Here is a 15,830-nt window from a genome sequence, read left to right on the forward strand (position 1 = left end):
TTGAGCTCTGTTGATTCTTAGAACTGGGGTTCTTAGAAGTGGTGATGCAAGGAGTTTCTAGGAAAGCCCGGAGACCAGGTGATTATTGCTGCCGCTGCCGCTGCTACTCCTGCTGCCGCCGCCGCCGCCGCCGCTGCCGCTGCTGCCGCTGCCGGTACCGCCGGTGCTGCTGCCGCCGCCGCTGCCGCTGCCGCCGCGGGTGCCCCGCCGCCGCCGCCGCTGCCGCCGCCGCCGCCTTCGCCGCTGCCGCTCTGAGCGTTCTGATCTGCCCCTCTAATTAATGCCTTTTGTTTTTGTTTTTGTTTTCTCGTTGTGTTTGCTCCTGCCAAATGCTTTGGCTCCAAGTTCTCCTCGATGTATATTTATTGATATATAAATATATGTGGATTTCTTCTTTGTCAGGTGTTAAAATAAATGCAGACGCTTAGTCCCGTTCCTCGCCCGCTCTAGGACGGGGTTGGATCGATTCCCCCCCTTTATCTATTTATTGATTTCGGTTTGCTTTTGCTCCCCGAGCGGCTCGGGTGGTTTTTCCGCTCCCCCTCCCCCTGTTGTTTTGGTCTTTGCAGAAGCGGTGGGGGATAGGCGAGGAGAGGCCAGAGCTCAGTAGGGGGGCTGGCGGGGAGGTGAGAGTAGAGAGGACGAGGTGTTGTTTTGGGGGTGATTTGTGACTGTCTGTTTGTAGGGTGTCTGCCACGAGCCGGGCAGAGAGTACGCGCTGGGCTGCCGTTCCGCTGCTGCTGCTGCCTGTTTCCTCGGGGCTTGTGGTGTTCCTGGATTTGTGTGGCTTTTTGCACGGGGCTCTGATCTCCCTCCATCCCTCCCCTTCCCCCTTTGATTTTGGTCTGCAGCGAACTGCCCTCTTTCTCCCTGGCTCCCTCTCCCTTCCGCAGGCTCTCGGGCCGCCTTCCTCCCTCCCTGGCCCGCGCGGCTCCCTGCCCCCTTTCCTGGTCCCTCCTTCCCTCTCTCTCTCCCTCTCCCTCTCCCTTTCTCTCTCCTCTTCCTGCCTTCTCTCCCTTCTCCGTAACTCAGGAAGGAGAGCTGCTGGCTCGGGCTGCCTGCGCCCTCCTCCCTCCCTGCCTGCCTAGGCTGCCTGGCTCCCTTCCACCAGCCTCAGCCGTGGAGATTAGATTAAGTGACACCGGGCAGAGCCGAGATTTGGGGGAAAAAATGTGCAAGCAAACTCCTTTGGTTTTGTCATGCACCCAGATGAAGTGTCGTGTCGATTTCCTTTCATGGCCGGGCTCTTTTTTTTAAAGAGAAACGAAGGCTTTTTGTTTTGGTTTTTTACTTGGGTGTTTTCCCTTTTTCTTTGGGGGCTTTTCTGGCATAAAAAAAAAAAAAAGGAATCCAGACATTTTAAAAGTTTTTGTCAGACTGCATTCAAAGAGACCCGACGACCTCCCCCAGCGCCTATTCCCTGTACTTTAACCCCCAAGAGGGGCTCGATGGGGGGCAGGCCCTGGGGGGAGGGAGCCGGAAAGAGTGGGGGGTAGCCTTTGCACCTGCGGTGGAATGGACGTGTGTGTGTGTGTGTGTGAGAGAGAGAGAGAGAGAGAGAGAGAGAGAAAGGAAGGTCCTGGAGCCTTGGCAGCACCTTTACGGGTGCTGGGGCGCCTGAGAGGACTTATCCCGCCTGTAGCGGATGGTGCGGGGTCTGGGGCTCTGCGTGATTCTCCCTATGGCTGTTTTGGTGGGGATTGGGGGGGGCGGCATCGGTTTATTTATTTATTCATTTCTACGATGCGAACCCCCGCCCCCAAAATCCCGGCCTTGAGCAAAGCCGACCCCAGCCTCAGACTGGCCAGACTAACAGTTCTAGGCTGCGGGGGGGAGGGAGGGGGAACGTCCCTCTGTGTCTTATACAGGACACCCCGGGACAGTGAGAGGGCAAACCCCTCGGAGGTCTCTTTGCCGGGGCCCCGAGCGAGTGATGGCTGACAATGCAGGAATTTTTCTCCAAACTAGCTACGAGGCTAGTGATCGTTGCAACCTGTGGCTAGAGAGCTAGCCAGCTAGATAGGCACCGCAGGGTACCAGGCTTGCGGGAAGGCAGCCGCGGGAGGGGGGGTGGGGGGGTTCGCCAGGGAGCGAACGGTGCAGGCATCGAGGTGTTTGGTCTTTTCTCCCCTTGGATCACCCCCCCCCCCCGCTCCCCTTTTCTCTGCTGTTTCTACCTTAATCTCTTTTTAAGAAGGTGCCTATCTCGCCCCTCTTCCCCTGGCCCTGGCGTCTGTGCTGTCTCTTTCTGTCTCCTCTGTGTGCTTCTGGGTCTTTCTGGACTGGAGCAAGGCGAGCTCTCCTGCCTGGGAAATGTGGGGAAGCCAGGCTGGTGGTGTGCAGGCTTCACGCGTCGTTATCCCGGCAGCTGCTAGAAAATGGAACTAGGCTTGCGAAAAGTAGATCGGAGCTAGCGCGGCTGGGCTCTCGACCCCCTTCCAACCTCGGGGCTCCTCGCGTCACCTAGAAGACGGGGGAGACGGGCTTTAGGGGGGCAGGCTCGGAGCTGGGGCCGGCCCCCCTCCCCCCACGAGCCTGTGGCGCTCCCTGGCTGGGTGTTTGGGCGGCGGCGGCGGTGGCGCGTGTGAGAGGGAGCAGCTCCCAGCCTTCTCCCGTCAGTTTCACACACCCTCCTCCACCTCCTCCCCCCTCCCCCAATCCCAAGGAAGCAGATTTAATCTTTTATGGATTTTTCAATTAGTTTATGGTCCCGGGCCGGGAAGCTCGCGGCGGATTCCTAGTAAAGAGAAAGAAAACGTTTTGGCTTTTTTTTTTTTTTTTTAATGTAAACAAGCTCTCTTACGCCGCCTGAAAAGTGGGGCGGACAGGCAGGCGAGAAGGCGAGAGGCTGAGGGAAGGAAGGAGGAAAAGGCAGCGCAGACCGAGGTCTCTGGGCCGCCCCTGGCTTTTCCACCCCACCCCACCCCGCTCCGACTTCTCCTCACAGAGTGAGGTTGAAAGAAAGCCCCTTTTCCAGCCGTGGGCCTCCGGCTGGGTCTAGCCTGCACCAGCCAGGCCGCTCTCCTTTCCTTGGCACGCAGAGCCCGGCTCGCGGATCCGCAGCCACACTTGTTGGGCTCTGGGCAGGGGCGAGCCCGGCCTGCCAGCTCCCGGAAGGGCCTGGAGGAGGAGGTGGAAAGGGAGAGATTAGGACTGGGGCTGGGGACGGACCCTTAGCAAAAGCCCCTGGAACTGAGGCCTCGGGCCCAAAGAGCCGGCGGCTCGGTGTGGACCAGAAAGGTTTGCCCTCGCCACCCCCCCCCCGCCCCCGCCACTTATAAATAGAAGCTCCCGACACCCCATTTGGAAGACTTTAGCTATTGGAAACCGAGGCCGGCCGACTTGCCGCGGCTCCCACCCGAGCAGCCTCGACTGGTGGTTGGAATGCGCAGTCAGGGGGCATCAAATCGTGCCCAACTCGGGAGCAGGGCCGCCAAGGGGCCGATGGGTGTCTCTCATTGGCCCTCAGCAACCACTCCCTCCTCCTCCCCCCTTCCCCAAGGCGGGCTAGACGGTGCCCCCGAGAGGTCCCGAACGCCCCGGAGGTCAGCAGGGGAGAAAGCGAAGAGGCCAAGGCCAGGTCGAGGTGGTGACCCCCAGGCTAGATCCCCCCTTGAAGGGTTCCAGTTACTCGGTTGAGTAAATGATTGCCCAGGCTCGATGTCAAAATCCTTCCTTCCTTCTCTCGCTCTCCACCTCAGCTACACACACTCACTCGCACACAGCCTCAACTTTGTTGTGAAAACTTAGCGGTTTGGGCCCGGTAGCCGGGCCAGCAGCGCCCTCTTCTGGTCGGTCAGTGCAGCCTTGCCCTGGGAAAAGGAGCCCAGCTCAGCTTGGGGGGAGCGATTGTGCAATAATCCTCGAGAATGGCAGGGGGTACGGAGGGCAACTGGCCCAAAACGCCTTTGGGCCGTGGATCTCCCGCGCGGTGAGCTAGACGGTCCCAGGCTCGAGGAGGAGGAGGCCGCCGCCGCCGGGGAGCCCTCTCCCCCTCCCTTGCTAGACCTCCTCCTTGGTAGACTCTCTTGGATGGATTTGCTGGCTAAACTGTAATTAGGATTGGTGGAAAAAAGGAGTGGCTGCCCCCATCCCCCCTCCTTAAGTAGCGGGCAGGACTAGACAGGTAGAGCGGTTGGTTGCTTGGTTTGGGCCCTGGTTTGCCTGGTGAAAGGACCCGGGGCCAAAGTTGGCGGAGGCGTGTCTGTTTTCTGGTGCGGAATAACAGGTGGGAATGAAGGCGCAGCGAGCCGGAGCCATTTGCCCGGCAGATCCTGCAGGGGGGAAGCCGGCCCGTTGCTCCCGCCCGGAATACCTTCCCGGGGAGCAGCGTGCTCCTTCCTCATCTCCTAGCGGGAGCTGAACTGCCTCTTTCCGACCCCCCCCCACACACACACACACAGCGGATAGGACTGAATGTGAAGAACTGTGATGGCTGTCCAGGCGCTGCGTTTTCGGGGTCCAGTGAGATTCCCCGTTTAAACCGGGGTGCCAGCAGGCACCGCTGAATAAACTATGAGAGAGAGAGAAAGAGAGAGAGAGAGAGAGAATCTCCTTAACCAGAGATCCTCTCCTTCCGCCCTTCCAAATACTCCCAATTAACTAGACAGGAACGTAGACAGCCCACTTTCCCTCCCCTCCCCTCAACCGAACAAGGTTCGAGCCCTTTAAAGGACGAATCAGGACCGTAGCTGGGTCTGGATTACCCCCACGGCTTCCCCTCCCCTCCCCCACCCGCCCCCTGGAGATCCTTTAGGCTTGTCTGCCATCTAGTGGTTGTTAAGAGTTCGTGCGCAACTAACTCCTTTCTCCGAACTGGGGAGCTGGGCAGAACCCCTCGAGAAGGGAGGGATCTCAGTTAATACGGTCTTGCGCGTCCATTGGAGGGCCGCAAGTAGGGAATAGAGCCCCCCCTCCCCAGCCACGAGACCCAGGAGCTCCCTCCTTCCTCAACTCCTTCGCAACCCCCAAGCTGTGGGGTGGCCACCGCTTTGCTGTCAGTGCATCACGGACTTTAGGACTGGGAGGGCTCAGCTTCCCCCTTTTTTCCCGACCAAGAAACTGAGGCCCAGAGAGGAAAACGTCCTTTCAAAGTCACCTCAGTCCTCAAACTCAAATCGAGTGCAGTTTGCTGCTCGGGAAGTTCTCCGTTATTCCTAACCCAGGTCCTTGAGATTGGCCACATGGGGGAACTGTGTCAAAGAAGGGGCAACAGTGGAAGAAATGAAGACCCCAGTTACTCGCCCAGCTCCCTCCGCTTTTTTTAAAAACCCTTCCCTTCTGTCTTGGAGTCAATACTGTATATTGGCTCCAAGGCAGAAGAGTGGTAAGGGCTAGGCAATGGGGGTCAAGTGACTTGCCCAGGGTCACACAGCTGGGAAGGGTCTGAGGCCAGATTTGAACCCAGGACCTCCCCTCTCTGGGCCTGGCTCTCCATCCACTGAGCCACCCAACTGCTCCCTCCCTCCACTTCTAAGAAAGGAGAATCACATTTACACAGTACCTCCTGTGTGCTGGACACGGGGCCAAATTTTCCCCTCTAAGGGAAAGGGATAAACTATTCCCCTTTTAATTTAGGGGGAAGATAAACGTCTCCAGGATTTCTGGCTGTCCTTTGTTTTATTTATTCCCTTGTAATCCCCTCCTATGGACAGTGCCCAAAGGAGGCATGCTGGGAAACAAGCGGTCAATTTAGCTGGGAAGTGTGCATTTGAGGGCCAGCTGAGAGAAAGAGGTGTATGGCGTGTAAGCGCTCCCAGCAGTGTTTCAGGCCTCGTTGGCTATTTTAGCGGTTGTAGGCTACGGACCAGCTAGGGCCAGATGGGTAGTATAGAGACTAGTGATCAGCCGGCCAGGGCCAATGAATGGAGTTAGCAGACAGCCGTGTTCTGAGTCAATTTCCACCCCCTCCCTCAGTTCCGGGTGCAGCGGATCAATTTCACCGGCTCGGGCTCGGGCTGGCTGGCTAGCGCAGTGAGCTGTGGGAGGAGAAACGCTCTCTCTGGTATTCTATTTGGAAATGAAGCCTCGGACCCTTTGAAACCCTGGCGAGCTTGACTCGCCACTTTCCTGGTGCCGTTCCTGATTTCCATCTTCCCATGAATACTACCAACGTTGAACGGCATTTTAATGGGGGCGGGGAGTGGACAATCTATGCCCCTCACCTTTTCACATAGCCGGCAAAGCAACTGGAAGGAAACCTGCCCTGCCCAAGCTGTGCTGCTCCAGATGGTGCCTCCTTCAGGCGCCTGAAAACGGGATTGTGGCTCCCCCGTGACTAAGGGAAGGAAGCTGCTGCTGAGACCCTTACCTCTCTTTGAGGGGATTTCCTAGAAGCTTGCAGTAGTCCAACCCGAGAGGCAGGACTGAGTGGCCCTGGGTTCGAGATGGGTAACCTTTCAGATGCTCCCCAGCTCTTGGGGAGACTCCCGTCTCCCTAGAGCTCCAAGAGCGCTCCTCGCCTCCCTGGCCTCAACCAAAGCAAGCCTGCACTTTAGTCCAGAACTTGGGAATAACGGAGCCTACTAGAAAAGTGCCGCGGCCATGGGGACGGCCTAGGGCATAGAGAGTCCTCCCGCAGGTAGCATCTTGGAGCGCGATGGAGCTGGGCTAGAAGCTTAGCAGCTCTCCAACCCTCCCCCCCCCCCCCCCATTAACTCCAACCTGGTCCGTGCCCAAACCATTTCCGGGGGGAAGAGTCCAGATTTAAGGCTAGCTGTGCTGGTTCTCGCTCCAAAAGAAGGGGGTGTAGGAGCAAAGGTCAATTGCTGGTGAAGAGCGGCCCCTTGTGGAGAGAGCGGGCAGCTACCCTTACACTTCCCAGCCTGGAGCCCTTGCAGCCCTCGGCTTCTTTTTTCCTACCCGGGCTGTGTCTTGGGTTCATTCAGTCTCCCTCGATTTCTAGCCCTCACACTTCATCTCTGGCCGAGGAAAAGCCCCGCCCCCGCCCCGCCCCCGCCCCGCCCCTCTCCTCTGGCTGGCCCAGGACTCCTTCTGCGGATTCTGGGTCCCAGGTGAGGAGTTTGGGGCAATTAGCACTATGGCTGTGTCCCTCTCCTCAAAGTCCTGCCTCAGGCTGGTTGGGCGTGGCTTTTCAGGTCTTGGAGTGGGTTGGTGCAGGGCGCCCGGGGGGGCGGGGGCGGGGGTGGGAAGGGATGCAGCCGGAAGGTGAAAGGCTTGATCCTCGGTAGCTGGGCGTCTGAAGGAGGCTGTAAAGTCTGGGGTTTAGCGGCTTCCAGCCTGGTCCACTGAATGATTTGGGGCAGGCCCAATCAGGCAGCCTTTCTGGGTTTTACTTGCCTGTCTGTAAAATGGGGGCAACATCTCTTGCCTCACACTGTATAACCCTGAAAGCTATGGCAACGCAAATGCCTGTGGCACTGACTGACCAGACGCCAGCCTTTCTGCCGGCCTGCTCTAGATTGGAGGTGGAGGCAGGATTTAGGGGAAATCAGCCTCCAGATCCCGAAGTTCCTTACGCGGTGGGCCGCGGTCATTCAGGGTTACCTTCTTGCAGACGTAGGAGGGGGAGCCTTTGGCTCAGGGTCCCTCCAGGGCCGCCAGCTGGGGGTCCCTCCTGCTGTGGTTCCTGCTGCCCTTTGTGGTGCTACTTAGAACCGGAATCCCAAGGGGAGGGGGATTTAAGGCGGCCAGATCCGCCTCTGAGCCCAACTCCTTCCCATTTCACTCTCCGCCCTCTATCCCATCCCTGTACCTCACACTCCCAGCCCGAAAGAATCCAGGGAAACCATAGGTCTGATCCCAGCTCAGGCAAGAACAAAACCGTTAGGAAGCGCCTGCGTTCCCTTTGGGGAAAGAACATGTATCGGCTGGCGCCCGGGAGGGCCGAGGCCTCCCTGGGGGCTAGTCTGGCCGGAGGGAAAGCCACGAGCCCGAGAGCCAGGGGCACACAGGACCGAGACCCAGAGAGACAGAGACGGGAGAAAGAGACAAAGACGGAGGAGAGAGAGATCGAGAAGGGGGCAGGGGGGAGGGGGGCGGCGCAGAGACCAGGGAGCCACTAACGGTGGGGGCAGCAGTTGCGCCGCGTGGCTCCTGGACTCCCGCTGCCCGCTGCCCGCTGCTGCCGGTTTAGCCAGCTTAACGACTTAACCTCGGGCTACTTCCTGGAAAGTTACTTCTGCTTGGAGCTAGCCATAGGCGGGGAGGGTTCCCTGAAATCCGCCTAGTTTCAATGGACTCCATTCCGGGAATGAGGCGGCTGTGACTTTCCCCGGGCTGCCCCCCACCACTGTCCTGACGCGGTAAAAGAGGGAGGAAAAAAAATGCACGCAAAGTTTGATTTCAGGCTGAGCGGATCAGGGCCCAGGAGCCCAGCTCCTTCCGAGGATCTGCTGCCGCTGAGCCGCCAGAGCCCTGGGGGTGGGAGGTGACTGGCAGCCAGGTACTGTGGCCCGGGGAGAACTAGGGAGTCTTGGTGGCCTCCATTTCCCCGCGGGGAAATCCGGTCCCGACCTCCGGGAAGGGTCATAGAACTGAAGGGCTCCTGCCACAGCTCGCCTTCCAAAAGAGAAGGGGCGTTGGTGACCTCTGGGAGCGAAGCGCAGGGAGGGGCTCAGGCTAGCAGAGGGAGCTACAGCAAGAGAATCCCTGAAAACCCTGTCTTGGAGCCCTAGGGAGCCGGAGAAGGACTTGTGCGCGGGCGCGGGCGCGGGGGCGCGGGGCGGTGGGGGCAGAAAGGATGCGGCCAATTCTCTGCCTAGGGCCTCTTTGGACTCTTACTGGGCACTTCCTGCCTATCAGGAGACGGGAAAGCGGAGTCCTTGGCAGCAGCCGGCAGCGCACCCCTTCCCGAACCACCTGGACCCTCAAAGACGGAGTGGCCCAAGCCTGGCAGCCCCTAACCATGGGGGGAGGGGATTGGGAGCGTTTTCCATTCCTGGAAACCCACCTGAAGAGGTGCTTCTTAGCAGGGAGGGGGAGGACCAACACGGGGAAAAGGAACAGCAGAAACTCCCCCGCGCTTTGGGATCTCCTGCCGAGGGGACAAAATTCCTATCAATAGAGTCCGTGAGGACGCAGAGCCCTGGATTTAGGACTTGCACTTGGCATCGTGCGGTGCTGCCACCCTGGGCGGGGAGATGGAAAGGGTGGCCAGAACATCCAGTCCTGGGCAGAGTGAGGAGGCAAAGCGCTCTCAGGCATCCCAAGCCCTCTCTCTGCCCCAGCCGCCTTTCTGGACTTTGAAACCGGGGCAGGACCCAGAGGGAGAGAGCAGGGTCCGAAGGCTCACTTAACCCTGGGGAAGATGCCTGACCTTTGGGTCTTCTCTCACTCATTTAAAAGGTCTTGTTCTAATCCCCCTCCACCTTCACTCACTTCTTTTAGGCAAAGAGGAGAAGTTTTCAGCGTCAGCCTCTTTATCTCTAAGATGGGGGTGGGGTGACCTTGGACAAGTCATTTAACTCCCTTGGGGTTCCCATGGGTCCTCAGTGAAAGCAGGAGGTTGCTCCTCTGAGGTTGCTTCTGGTACTGGATCTGGGAGGCTCTGATCCCTCCCTGGTCTACTGTTCAGTGACATTTTGAAGAAGAATTTAATTAAATTGGCATGTTTGCTACAACCCGTAAGCCGGCTTTATTCAGAGAAGGTTGTGGTGCCGAGCTGCTGACTCCCTTCCTTCCTTCTCGAGTCTCCCGCTATCTCCCTCTTGAAAGGGCCCCTCTAGCCAGCAGAAGCTGCTCTAAGCAGGAGGGCTCCGTGGTCTCCCCTGGACTAGCCCCCTGTGTGGAGCCCGTAGGTGGCCCATCTGAAATCCTTGGTGTGGAGCCGTTGGGCCAGGGCGGGCCGGGCCGGCAGGTTCTGGTAATCCCCTGGACCACCCATCCCGGTCCCGGAGTCTCCAGAGGATGGGGGAGCGCTTGGTGCTTGCGCCGGGGCTTGGAAGCTCTTTGTGCCTCCGAATGGTCAGTGTTCCTGCGGTGAGGGCGCCTGGGGCAGGGCTGCTGCCCGCCGCTCCAGCCACTCTCTACTCCGGGCCTCTGCGGCCTCGTCTCCGAAGGGACGGGCTTGTGCTTGCCCTGCTTGGCCTCGCCTGCTTGGCTTCCGAGGATCCGGAGCGGATGGTGCTTTCTGGCTCCGCGCGGTCCGGCCTGCGGGTTCTCCCCTGGGGAGCTCAGAGCACGGGGTAAGGAAGGGCCCGGCGTGAGCGCCCGCAGCCCACCTCACACATCACTAGCCGGAGGACAGCCCTCCCCAGCCTGCACGGGCCAGCGAGCCACACGCGCGCCCAAGGGCGACGGCCCCCATCAGCTCCCTTTTCTCCTCCCACAGGTTTTAGAAGAAGTCTTGGACTGTGAATTGGGGCTTTGGGTAAGTGGCTTTCCTGGTCCGTGGGGGGCTCGTGGGCCCTCGCTTCGTGGCTGCTCAATGACTTCCTGGGGGGAGGGGAGCCCCCCTTCTTTCCTGCCTTTGGTGGCGCGGGAAACAGGTGCTCGCGGGTCCGGGACCTGCGACAGGCGGCCCTGGGTGACCCGCAGGCTCCAGGGGCTCACGAGGAAGCCCGAGGCATGCCGGGGAGCGGGGGGTGAAGGGCGTCCGGGAAGATGGTCTGGAACCCCCGGGGCAGCTCCGAACAGAAGCCCCGAGAGGAGCAGCCTTGCTTGGGGCCCTGGGGCGGGCGCTCCTCACCGGCCCCTCTTCTGGCAGGTGGCGACAACATGGCCTCGCCGGCAGACAGCTGCATCCAGTTCACCCGCCACGCCAGCGACGTCCTTCTCAACCTGAATCGCCTTCGGAGCCGAGATATCCTGACCGATGTGGTCATCGTGGTGAACCGGGAGCAGTTCCGGGCCCACAAGACCGTCCTCATGGCCTGCAGGTGAGGGCGCTGAGCGGCGGGCAGGGGCTGGGCAGGGGCTGGGCAGGGGCTGGGCAGGGGCTGGCGGCGGGCAGCAGGGGCTGGGCAGGGGCTGGCGGCGGGCAGCAGGGGCTGGGCAGGGGTTGGGCAGGGGCTGGGCAGGGGCTGGCGGCGGGCAGCAGGGGGCTGGGCAGGGGCTGGGCAGGGGCTGGGCAGGGGCTGGGCGGTGGGCTGGGCAGGGGCTGGGCAGGGGCTGGGCGGTGAGCTGGGCAGGGGCTGGTGGCAGGCAGCAGGGGGCTGGGCAGGGGCTGGGGGCGGGCAGCAGGGGGCTGGGGGCGGGCAGCAGGGGGCTGGGCAGGGGCTGGGCAGGGGCTGGGCAGGGGCTGGCGGCGGGCAGGGGCTGGTGGCGGGCGGCAGGGGGCTGGGCAGGGGCTGGCGGCGGGCAGGGGCTGGTGGCGGGCGGCAGGGGGCTGGGCAGGGGCTGGCGGCGGGCAGGGGCTGGCGGCGGGCAGCAGGGGGCTGGGCAGGGGCTGGGCAGGGGCTGGGCAGGGGCTGGGCAGGGGCTGGCGGCGGGCAGCAGGGGGCTGGGCAGGGGCTGGCAGCGGGCAGCAGGGGGCTGGGCGGTGGGCTGGGCAGGGGCTGGGCGGTGGGCTGGGCAGGGGCTGGGCGGTGGGCTGGGCAGGGGCTGGGCGGTGGGCTGGGCAGGGGCTGGCAGCGGGCAGCAGGGGCTGGGCAGGGGCTGGGCAGGGGCTGGCGGCGGGCAGCAGGGGGCTGACAGAGCGCTGTCGGGGGTCCTGGGAACCAGAGGGGGTGGGGGCGGCCCGCAGCGTCACGGAGCCCCAGCTCTTCGGGCTCCCCGGCGGCTCAGCCTGCCCCTGTACGGGGAGGGCGGGGCAGGGGGGCCCTGGCTGTGGGCTGCCCTTGGAAGCCCCCCCGAGCGCAGAGCCCCATTTCCTGTCTCTCTGCCGGCAGCGGCCTCTTCTACAGCATCTTCACGGACCAGCTGAAGTGCAACCTGAGTGTGATCAACCTGGACCCCGAGATCAACCCCGAGGGCTTCTGCATCCTGCTGGACTTCATGTACACGTCCCGCCTGAACCTGCGCGAGGGCAACATCATGGCGGTGATGGCCACGGCCATGTACCTGCAGATGGAGCACGTGGTGGACACGTGCCGGAAGTTCATCAAGGCCAGGTGAGCCCCCCCCTCCCCCCCCCGCGGGCCCCGCTTCGGGCTGGGGGCAGAACGCGGCGGGGGTGATGGCGGCTGCGTCGGCGTGACCGCCCGTCCCTTGTCTCGCAGCGAGGCGGAGATGGTGTCCGCCCTGAAGCCTCCCCGGGACGAGTATCTGGCCGGCCGGATGCTGCTGCCCCAGGAGGTCATGGCCTACCGGAGCCGCGAGGTGGCCGAGAGCGGCGGCCCCCTGCGGAGCGGGCCGCTGTGCGACGGCCGAGCCTTCGGGCCCGGCCTCTACAACGGGCTGAGCGCGGCGCCGGCCTCCTACCCCGTGTACGGCCACCTGCCGGTGAACGGCTTCTTCGACGAGGAGCTGCGGGACGTGCGCGTGCCCATGGCCGACCTGCCGCGCGCCGCCCCGTACCCCAAGGAGCGCGGGCCCCCCTGCGACGGCCCCCGGCCGCTGGCCGACTACAGCCGCGCCGTCATGGAGGTGTCGGCCAACATGTGCCACGGCAGCATCTACTCCCCGAAGGAGGCCGCCCCGGAGGAGGGGCGCAGCGAGGCGCACTACGGCGGCAGCGAGGCGGGCCCCAAGCCGGCCGCGCCGTCCGCCCGCGGCGCCACCTACTTCGCGGCCTGCGACAAGCCCGGCAAGGAGGAGGAGCGGACGTCGTCCGAGGACGAGATCAGCCTGCACTTCGAGCCCCCCAGCGCGCCCCTGCACCGCAAGGGCCTGGTGAGCCCGCAGAGCCCCCAGAAGTCCGACTGCCAGCCCAACTCGCCCACCGAGTCGAGCAGCAGCAAGAACGCCTGCATCCTGCAGGGGGCCGGCTCGCCCCCCGCCAAGAGCCCCGGCAGCGACCCCAAGGCCTGCAACTGGAAGAAGTACAAGTTCATCGTGCTCAACTCCCTGAACCAGAGCGCCAAGGCCGACGGGCCCGAGCAGGCCGAGCTGGGCCGCCTGTCGCCGCGCGCCTACGTGCCCACGTCCACCTGCCAGCAGCCGCTGGAGCCCGAGAACCTCAACCTCCGCTCGCCCGCCAAGCTGGGCGCCGGCGCCGAGGACGCGGCCATCTCGCAGGCCAGCCGGCTCAACAACATCGTCACCAGGTACGCGGGCCGCCCCGGGGGCTCCTGGCCTGAGAGCCTGCTCAGGCCCGGGGCCTCGGCCCTCCTGGACCCCGGGACCCCCGGACCCCCGATCCCCAGCCTCTGGGCCCCCAGACCCCCTGGACCCCCGGCCTCTGGGCCCCCTGGACCCCAGGACCCCCAGGCCCCCAGACCCCTGGACCCCCTGGACCCCCTGGACCCCTGGACCCCCAATCCCCAGCCTCTGGGCCCCCAGACCCCCAGACCCCCCAGACCTCCTGGATCCCCGGCCTCCGGGCCCCCTGGACCCCCAGGACCCCTGGACCCCCTGGACCCCCTGGACCCCCTGGACCCCCGGCCTCTGGGCCCCCCGGCCCCGGGCTCCCCAGGCCCCCAGACCCCCGGACCCCCTGGACCCCCAGACCCCCGATCCCCAGCCTCTGGGCCCCCAGACCCCCTGGACCCCCGGCCTCTGGGCCCCCTGGACCCCAGGACCCCCAGGCCCCCAGACCCCTGGACCCCCTGGACCCCTGGACCCCTGGACCCCCAATCCCCAGCCTCTGGGCCCCCAGACCCCCAGACCCCCCAGACCTCCTGGATCCCCGGCCTCTGGGCCCCCTGGACCCCCAGGACCCCTGGACCCCCTGGACCCCCTGGACTCCCGACCTCTGGACCCCCAGACCCCCCAGACCCCTTGGACCCCTGGTCTCTGGGCCCTCTCTCAGAGTGTGGCCAGCCTAGCCCAGGGAAGGGCCTGCCCAGCTCGGGAGGCATCCAGTCTAGCAAGGATTGCAGGCTCTGGGAGCATACAGGGGCCCATAATTAAATGAGACAGAAAGGGGGCCGGGGGGGGGAGCCCCAACATCCAGACAGCCTCCTGGCCATGGAGGGGGGAGAGGAAGAGGACCCGGAGCTGTCTGGGCAAGAGAACCCCCGGCCCTGGCCCAGGGAAAGCACAGGGGAGGCCTTGGCTCATCCTCCCTCCCTCTCACCCACAGGTCCCTGACCGGCTCTCCCCGGAGCAGCACTGAGGGCCACTCACCACTGTACCTGCCCTCGTCCAAGTGCCGCTCCTGCGGCTCCCAGTCCCCGCAGCATTCGGAGATGTGCCTTCACTCCACAGGCACCGGATTCCCCGAGGAGATGGGAGAGACCCAGTCAGAGTACTCGGACTCCAGCTGTGGTGAGCAGCCCCCCACACCCTCTGCTCTGCTCCCATCCCAGTGCTGCCAAGCCACCCTCCTCTTCCTCCTCCTCCTCCTCTCTTCTTCTCTTCTTCCTCCTCTTCCTCCTCCTTCTCCTCCTTCCTTCTTCTGTTCTCTCCTCTTTTCCTTCTCCTCTTCCTCTCTTCTCTTCCTCTCCTATGCTTCCATCCCAGCAGTACCAAGCCACCTTCCTCCTCCTCCTCCTCCTCTTCTTCCTCTTCCTCTTCTTCCTCCTCCTGCTCTCTCCTCTTTTCCTTCTCTTCCTCTCTTCTCTTCCTCTCCTATGCTTCCATCCCAGCAGTACCAAGCCACCTTCCTTCTCCTCCTCTTCCTCCTCCTCTTCCTCCTCCTCTTCCTCCTCCTCCTTCCTCCTCCTGCTCTCTCCTCTTTTCCTCCTCCTCTTCCTCTTCCTCCTCCTTCCTCCTCCTGCTCTCTCTTTTCCTTCTCCTCTTCCTCTCTTCTCTTCCTCTCCTATGCTTCCATCCCAGCAGTACCAAGCCACCTTCCTCCACCTCCTTCCTCCTCCTCCCTCCTCCTGCTCTCTCCTCTTTTCCTCCTCCTCCTCCTCTTCCTCCTCTTCCTCTTCTTCCTCTTCCTCTTCCTCCTCCTTCTGTTCTCTCCTCTTTTCCTTCTCTTCCTCTCTTCTCTTCCTCTCCTATGCTTCCATCCCAGCAGTACCAAGCCACCTTCCTCCTCCTCTTCCTCTTCTTCCTCTTCCTCCTCCTCCTGCTCTCTCCTCTTTTCCTTCTCTTCCTCTCTTCTCTTCCTCTCCTATGCTTCCATCCCAGCAGTACCAAGCCACCTTCCTCCTCCTCCTCCTCCTCCTCTTCCTCCTCTTCCTCTTCCTCCTCCTCCTGCTCTCTCCTCTTTTCCTTCTCTTCCTCTCCTATGCTTCCATCCCAGCAGTACCAAGCCACCTTCCTTCTCCTCCTCTTCCTCCTCCTCCTCCTTCCTCTTCTTCCTCCTTCCTCCTCCTGCACTCTCCTCTTTTCCTCTTCCTCCTCCTACCTCCTCCTGCTCTCTCCTCTTTTCCTTCTCTTCCTCTCTTCTCTTCCTCTCCTATGCTTCCATCCCAGCAGTACCAAGCCACCTTCCTCCTCCTCCTCTTCCTCCTCTTCCTCTTCCTCCTGCTCTCTCCTCTTTTCCTTCTCTTCCTCTCTTCTCTTCCTCTCCTATGCTTCCATCCCAGCAGTACCAAGCCACCTTCCTCCTCCTCTTCCTTCCTCCTCCTCCTCCCTCCTCTTCCTCCTCCTCCCTCCTCCTGCTCTCTCCTCTTTTCTTTCTCTTCCTCTCTTCTCTTCCTCTCCTATGCTTCCATCCCAGCAGTACCAAGCCACCTTCCTCCTCTTCTTCCTCCTTTTCCTCTTCCTCCTCCTCCTCCTCTATCCTCCTCCTCCTCTTCCCCCACCTCTTCTTCCTCCTCCTCCTTCCTCCTCCTCCCTCCTCCTGCTCTCTCCTCTTTTCCTCCTCCTCTTCCTCCTCCTCCTCCTCCTCTCTTCTTCTCCTCTTCCTCCTTCTCTTCCTCTTCCTTCTCCTCCCT

At 62.3% G+C, this 15,830-nt stretch overlaps 1 protein-coding gene and 1 long non-coding RNA gene across 6 annotated transcripts in view; one reads left to right on the forward strand and one right to left on the reverse strand.

The window, feature by feature from the left end:
* Positions 1-15,830, forward strand: part of BCL6 (BCL6 transcription repressor) — a 21,571-nt gene continuing 5,741 nt past the window's right edge. The window contains exons 1-6 of one of the 5 annotated variants that reach the window (XM_056807464.1): positions 1-78; positions 10,292-10,330; positions 10,667-10,838; positions 11,790-12,011; positions 12,120-13,106; positions 14,084-14,268. In XM_056807464.1, coding sequence (XP_056663442.1) covers positions 10,678-10,838; positions 11,790-12,011; positions 12,120-13,106; positions 14,084-14,268 — 1,555 coding nt within the window. In that variant the 5' untranslated portion in view covers positions 1-78; positions 10,292-10,330; positions 10,667-10,677. Of the gene's footprint in view, positions 79-8,164; positions 8,265-8,302; positions 8,405-8,656; positions 10,331-10,666; positions 10,839-11,789; positions 12,012-12,119; positions 13,107-14,083; positions 14,269-15,830 lie in introns of those variants that run through there. The other 4 variants (XM_056807468.1, XM_056807467.1, XM_056807466.1 and 1 more) reach the window with 4 other exon arrangements.
* On the reverse strand, positions 2,759-6,880 carry LOC107649917 (uncharacterized). Its single transcript, XR_008914002.1, has 2 exons — positions 5,099-6,880; positions 2,759-4,513 (listed from the first exon to the last, which is right to left on the reverse strand). It is a non-coding gene; the product is annotated as an uncharacterized LOC107649917 (long non-coding RNA).

Source organism: Monodelphis domestica, chromosome 8, assembly GCF_027887165.1.
Source record: "Monodelphis domestica isolate mMonDom1 chromosome 8, mMonDom1.pri, whole genome shotgun sequence".
Lineage (NCBI taxonomy): Eukaryota > Metazoa > Chordata > Mammalia > Didelphimorphia > Didelphidae > Monodelphis > Monodelphis domestica.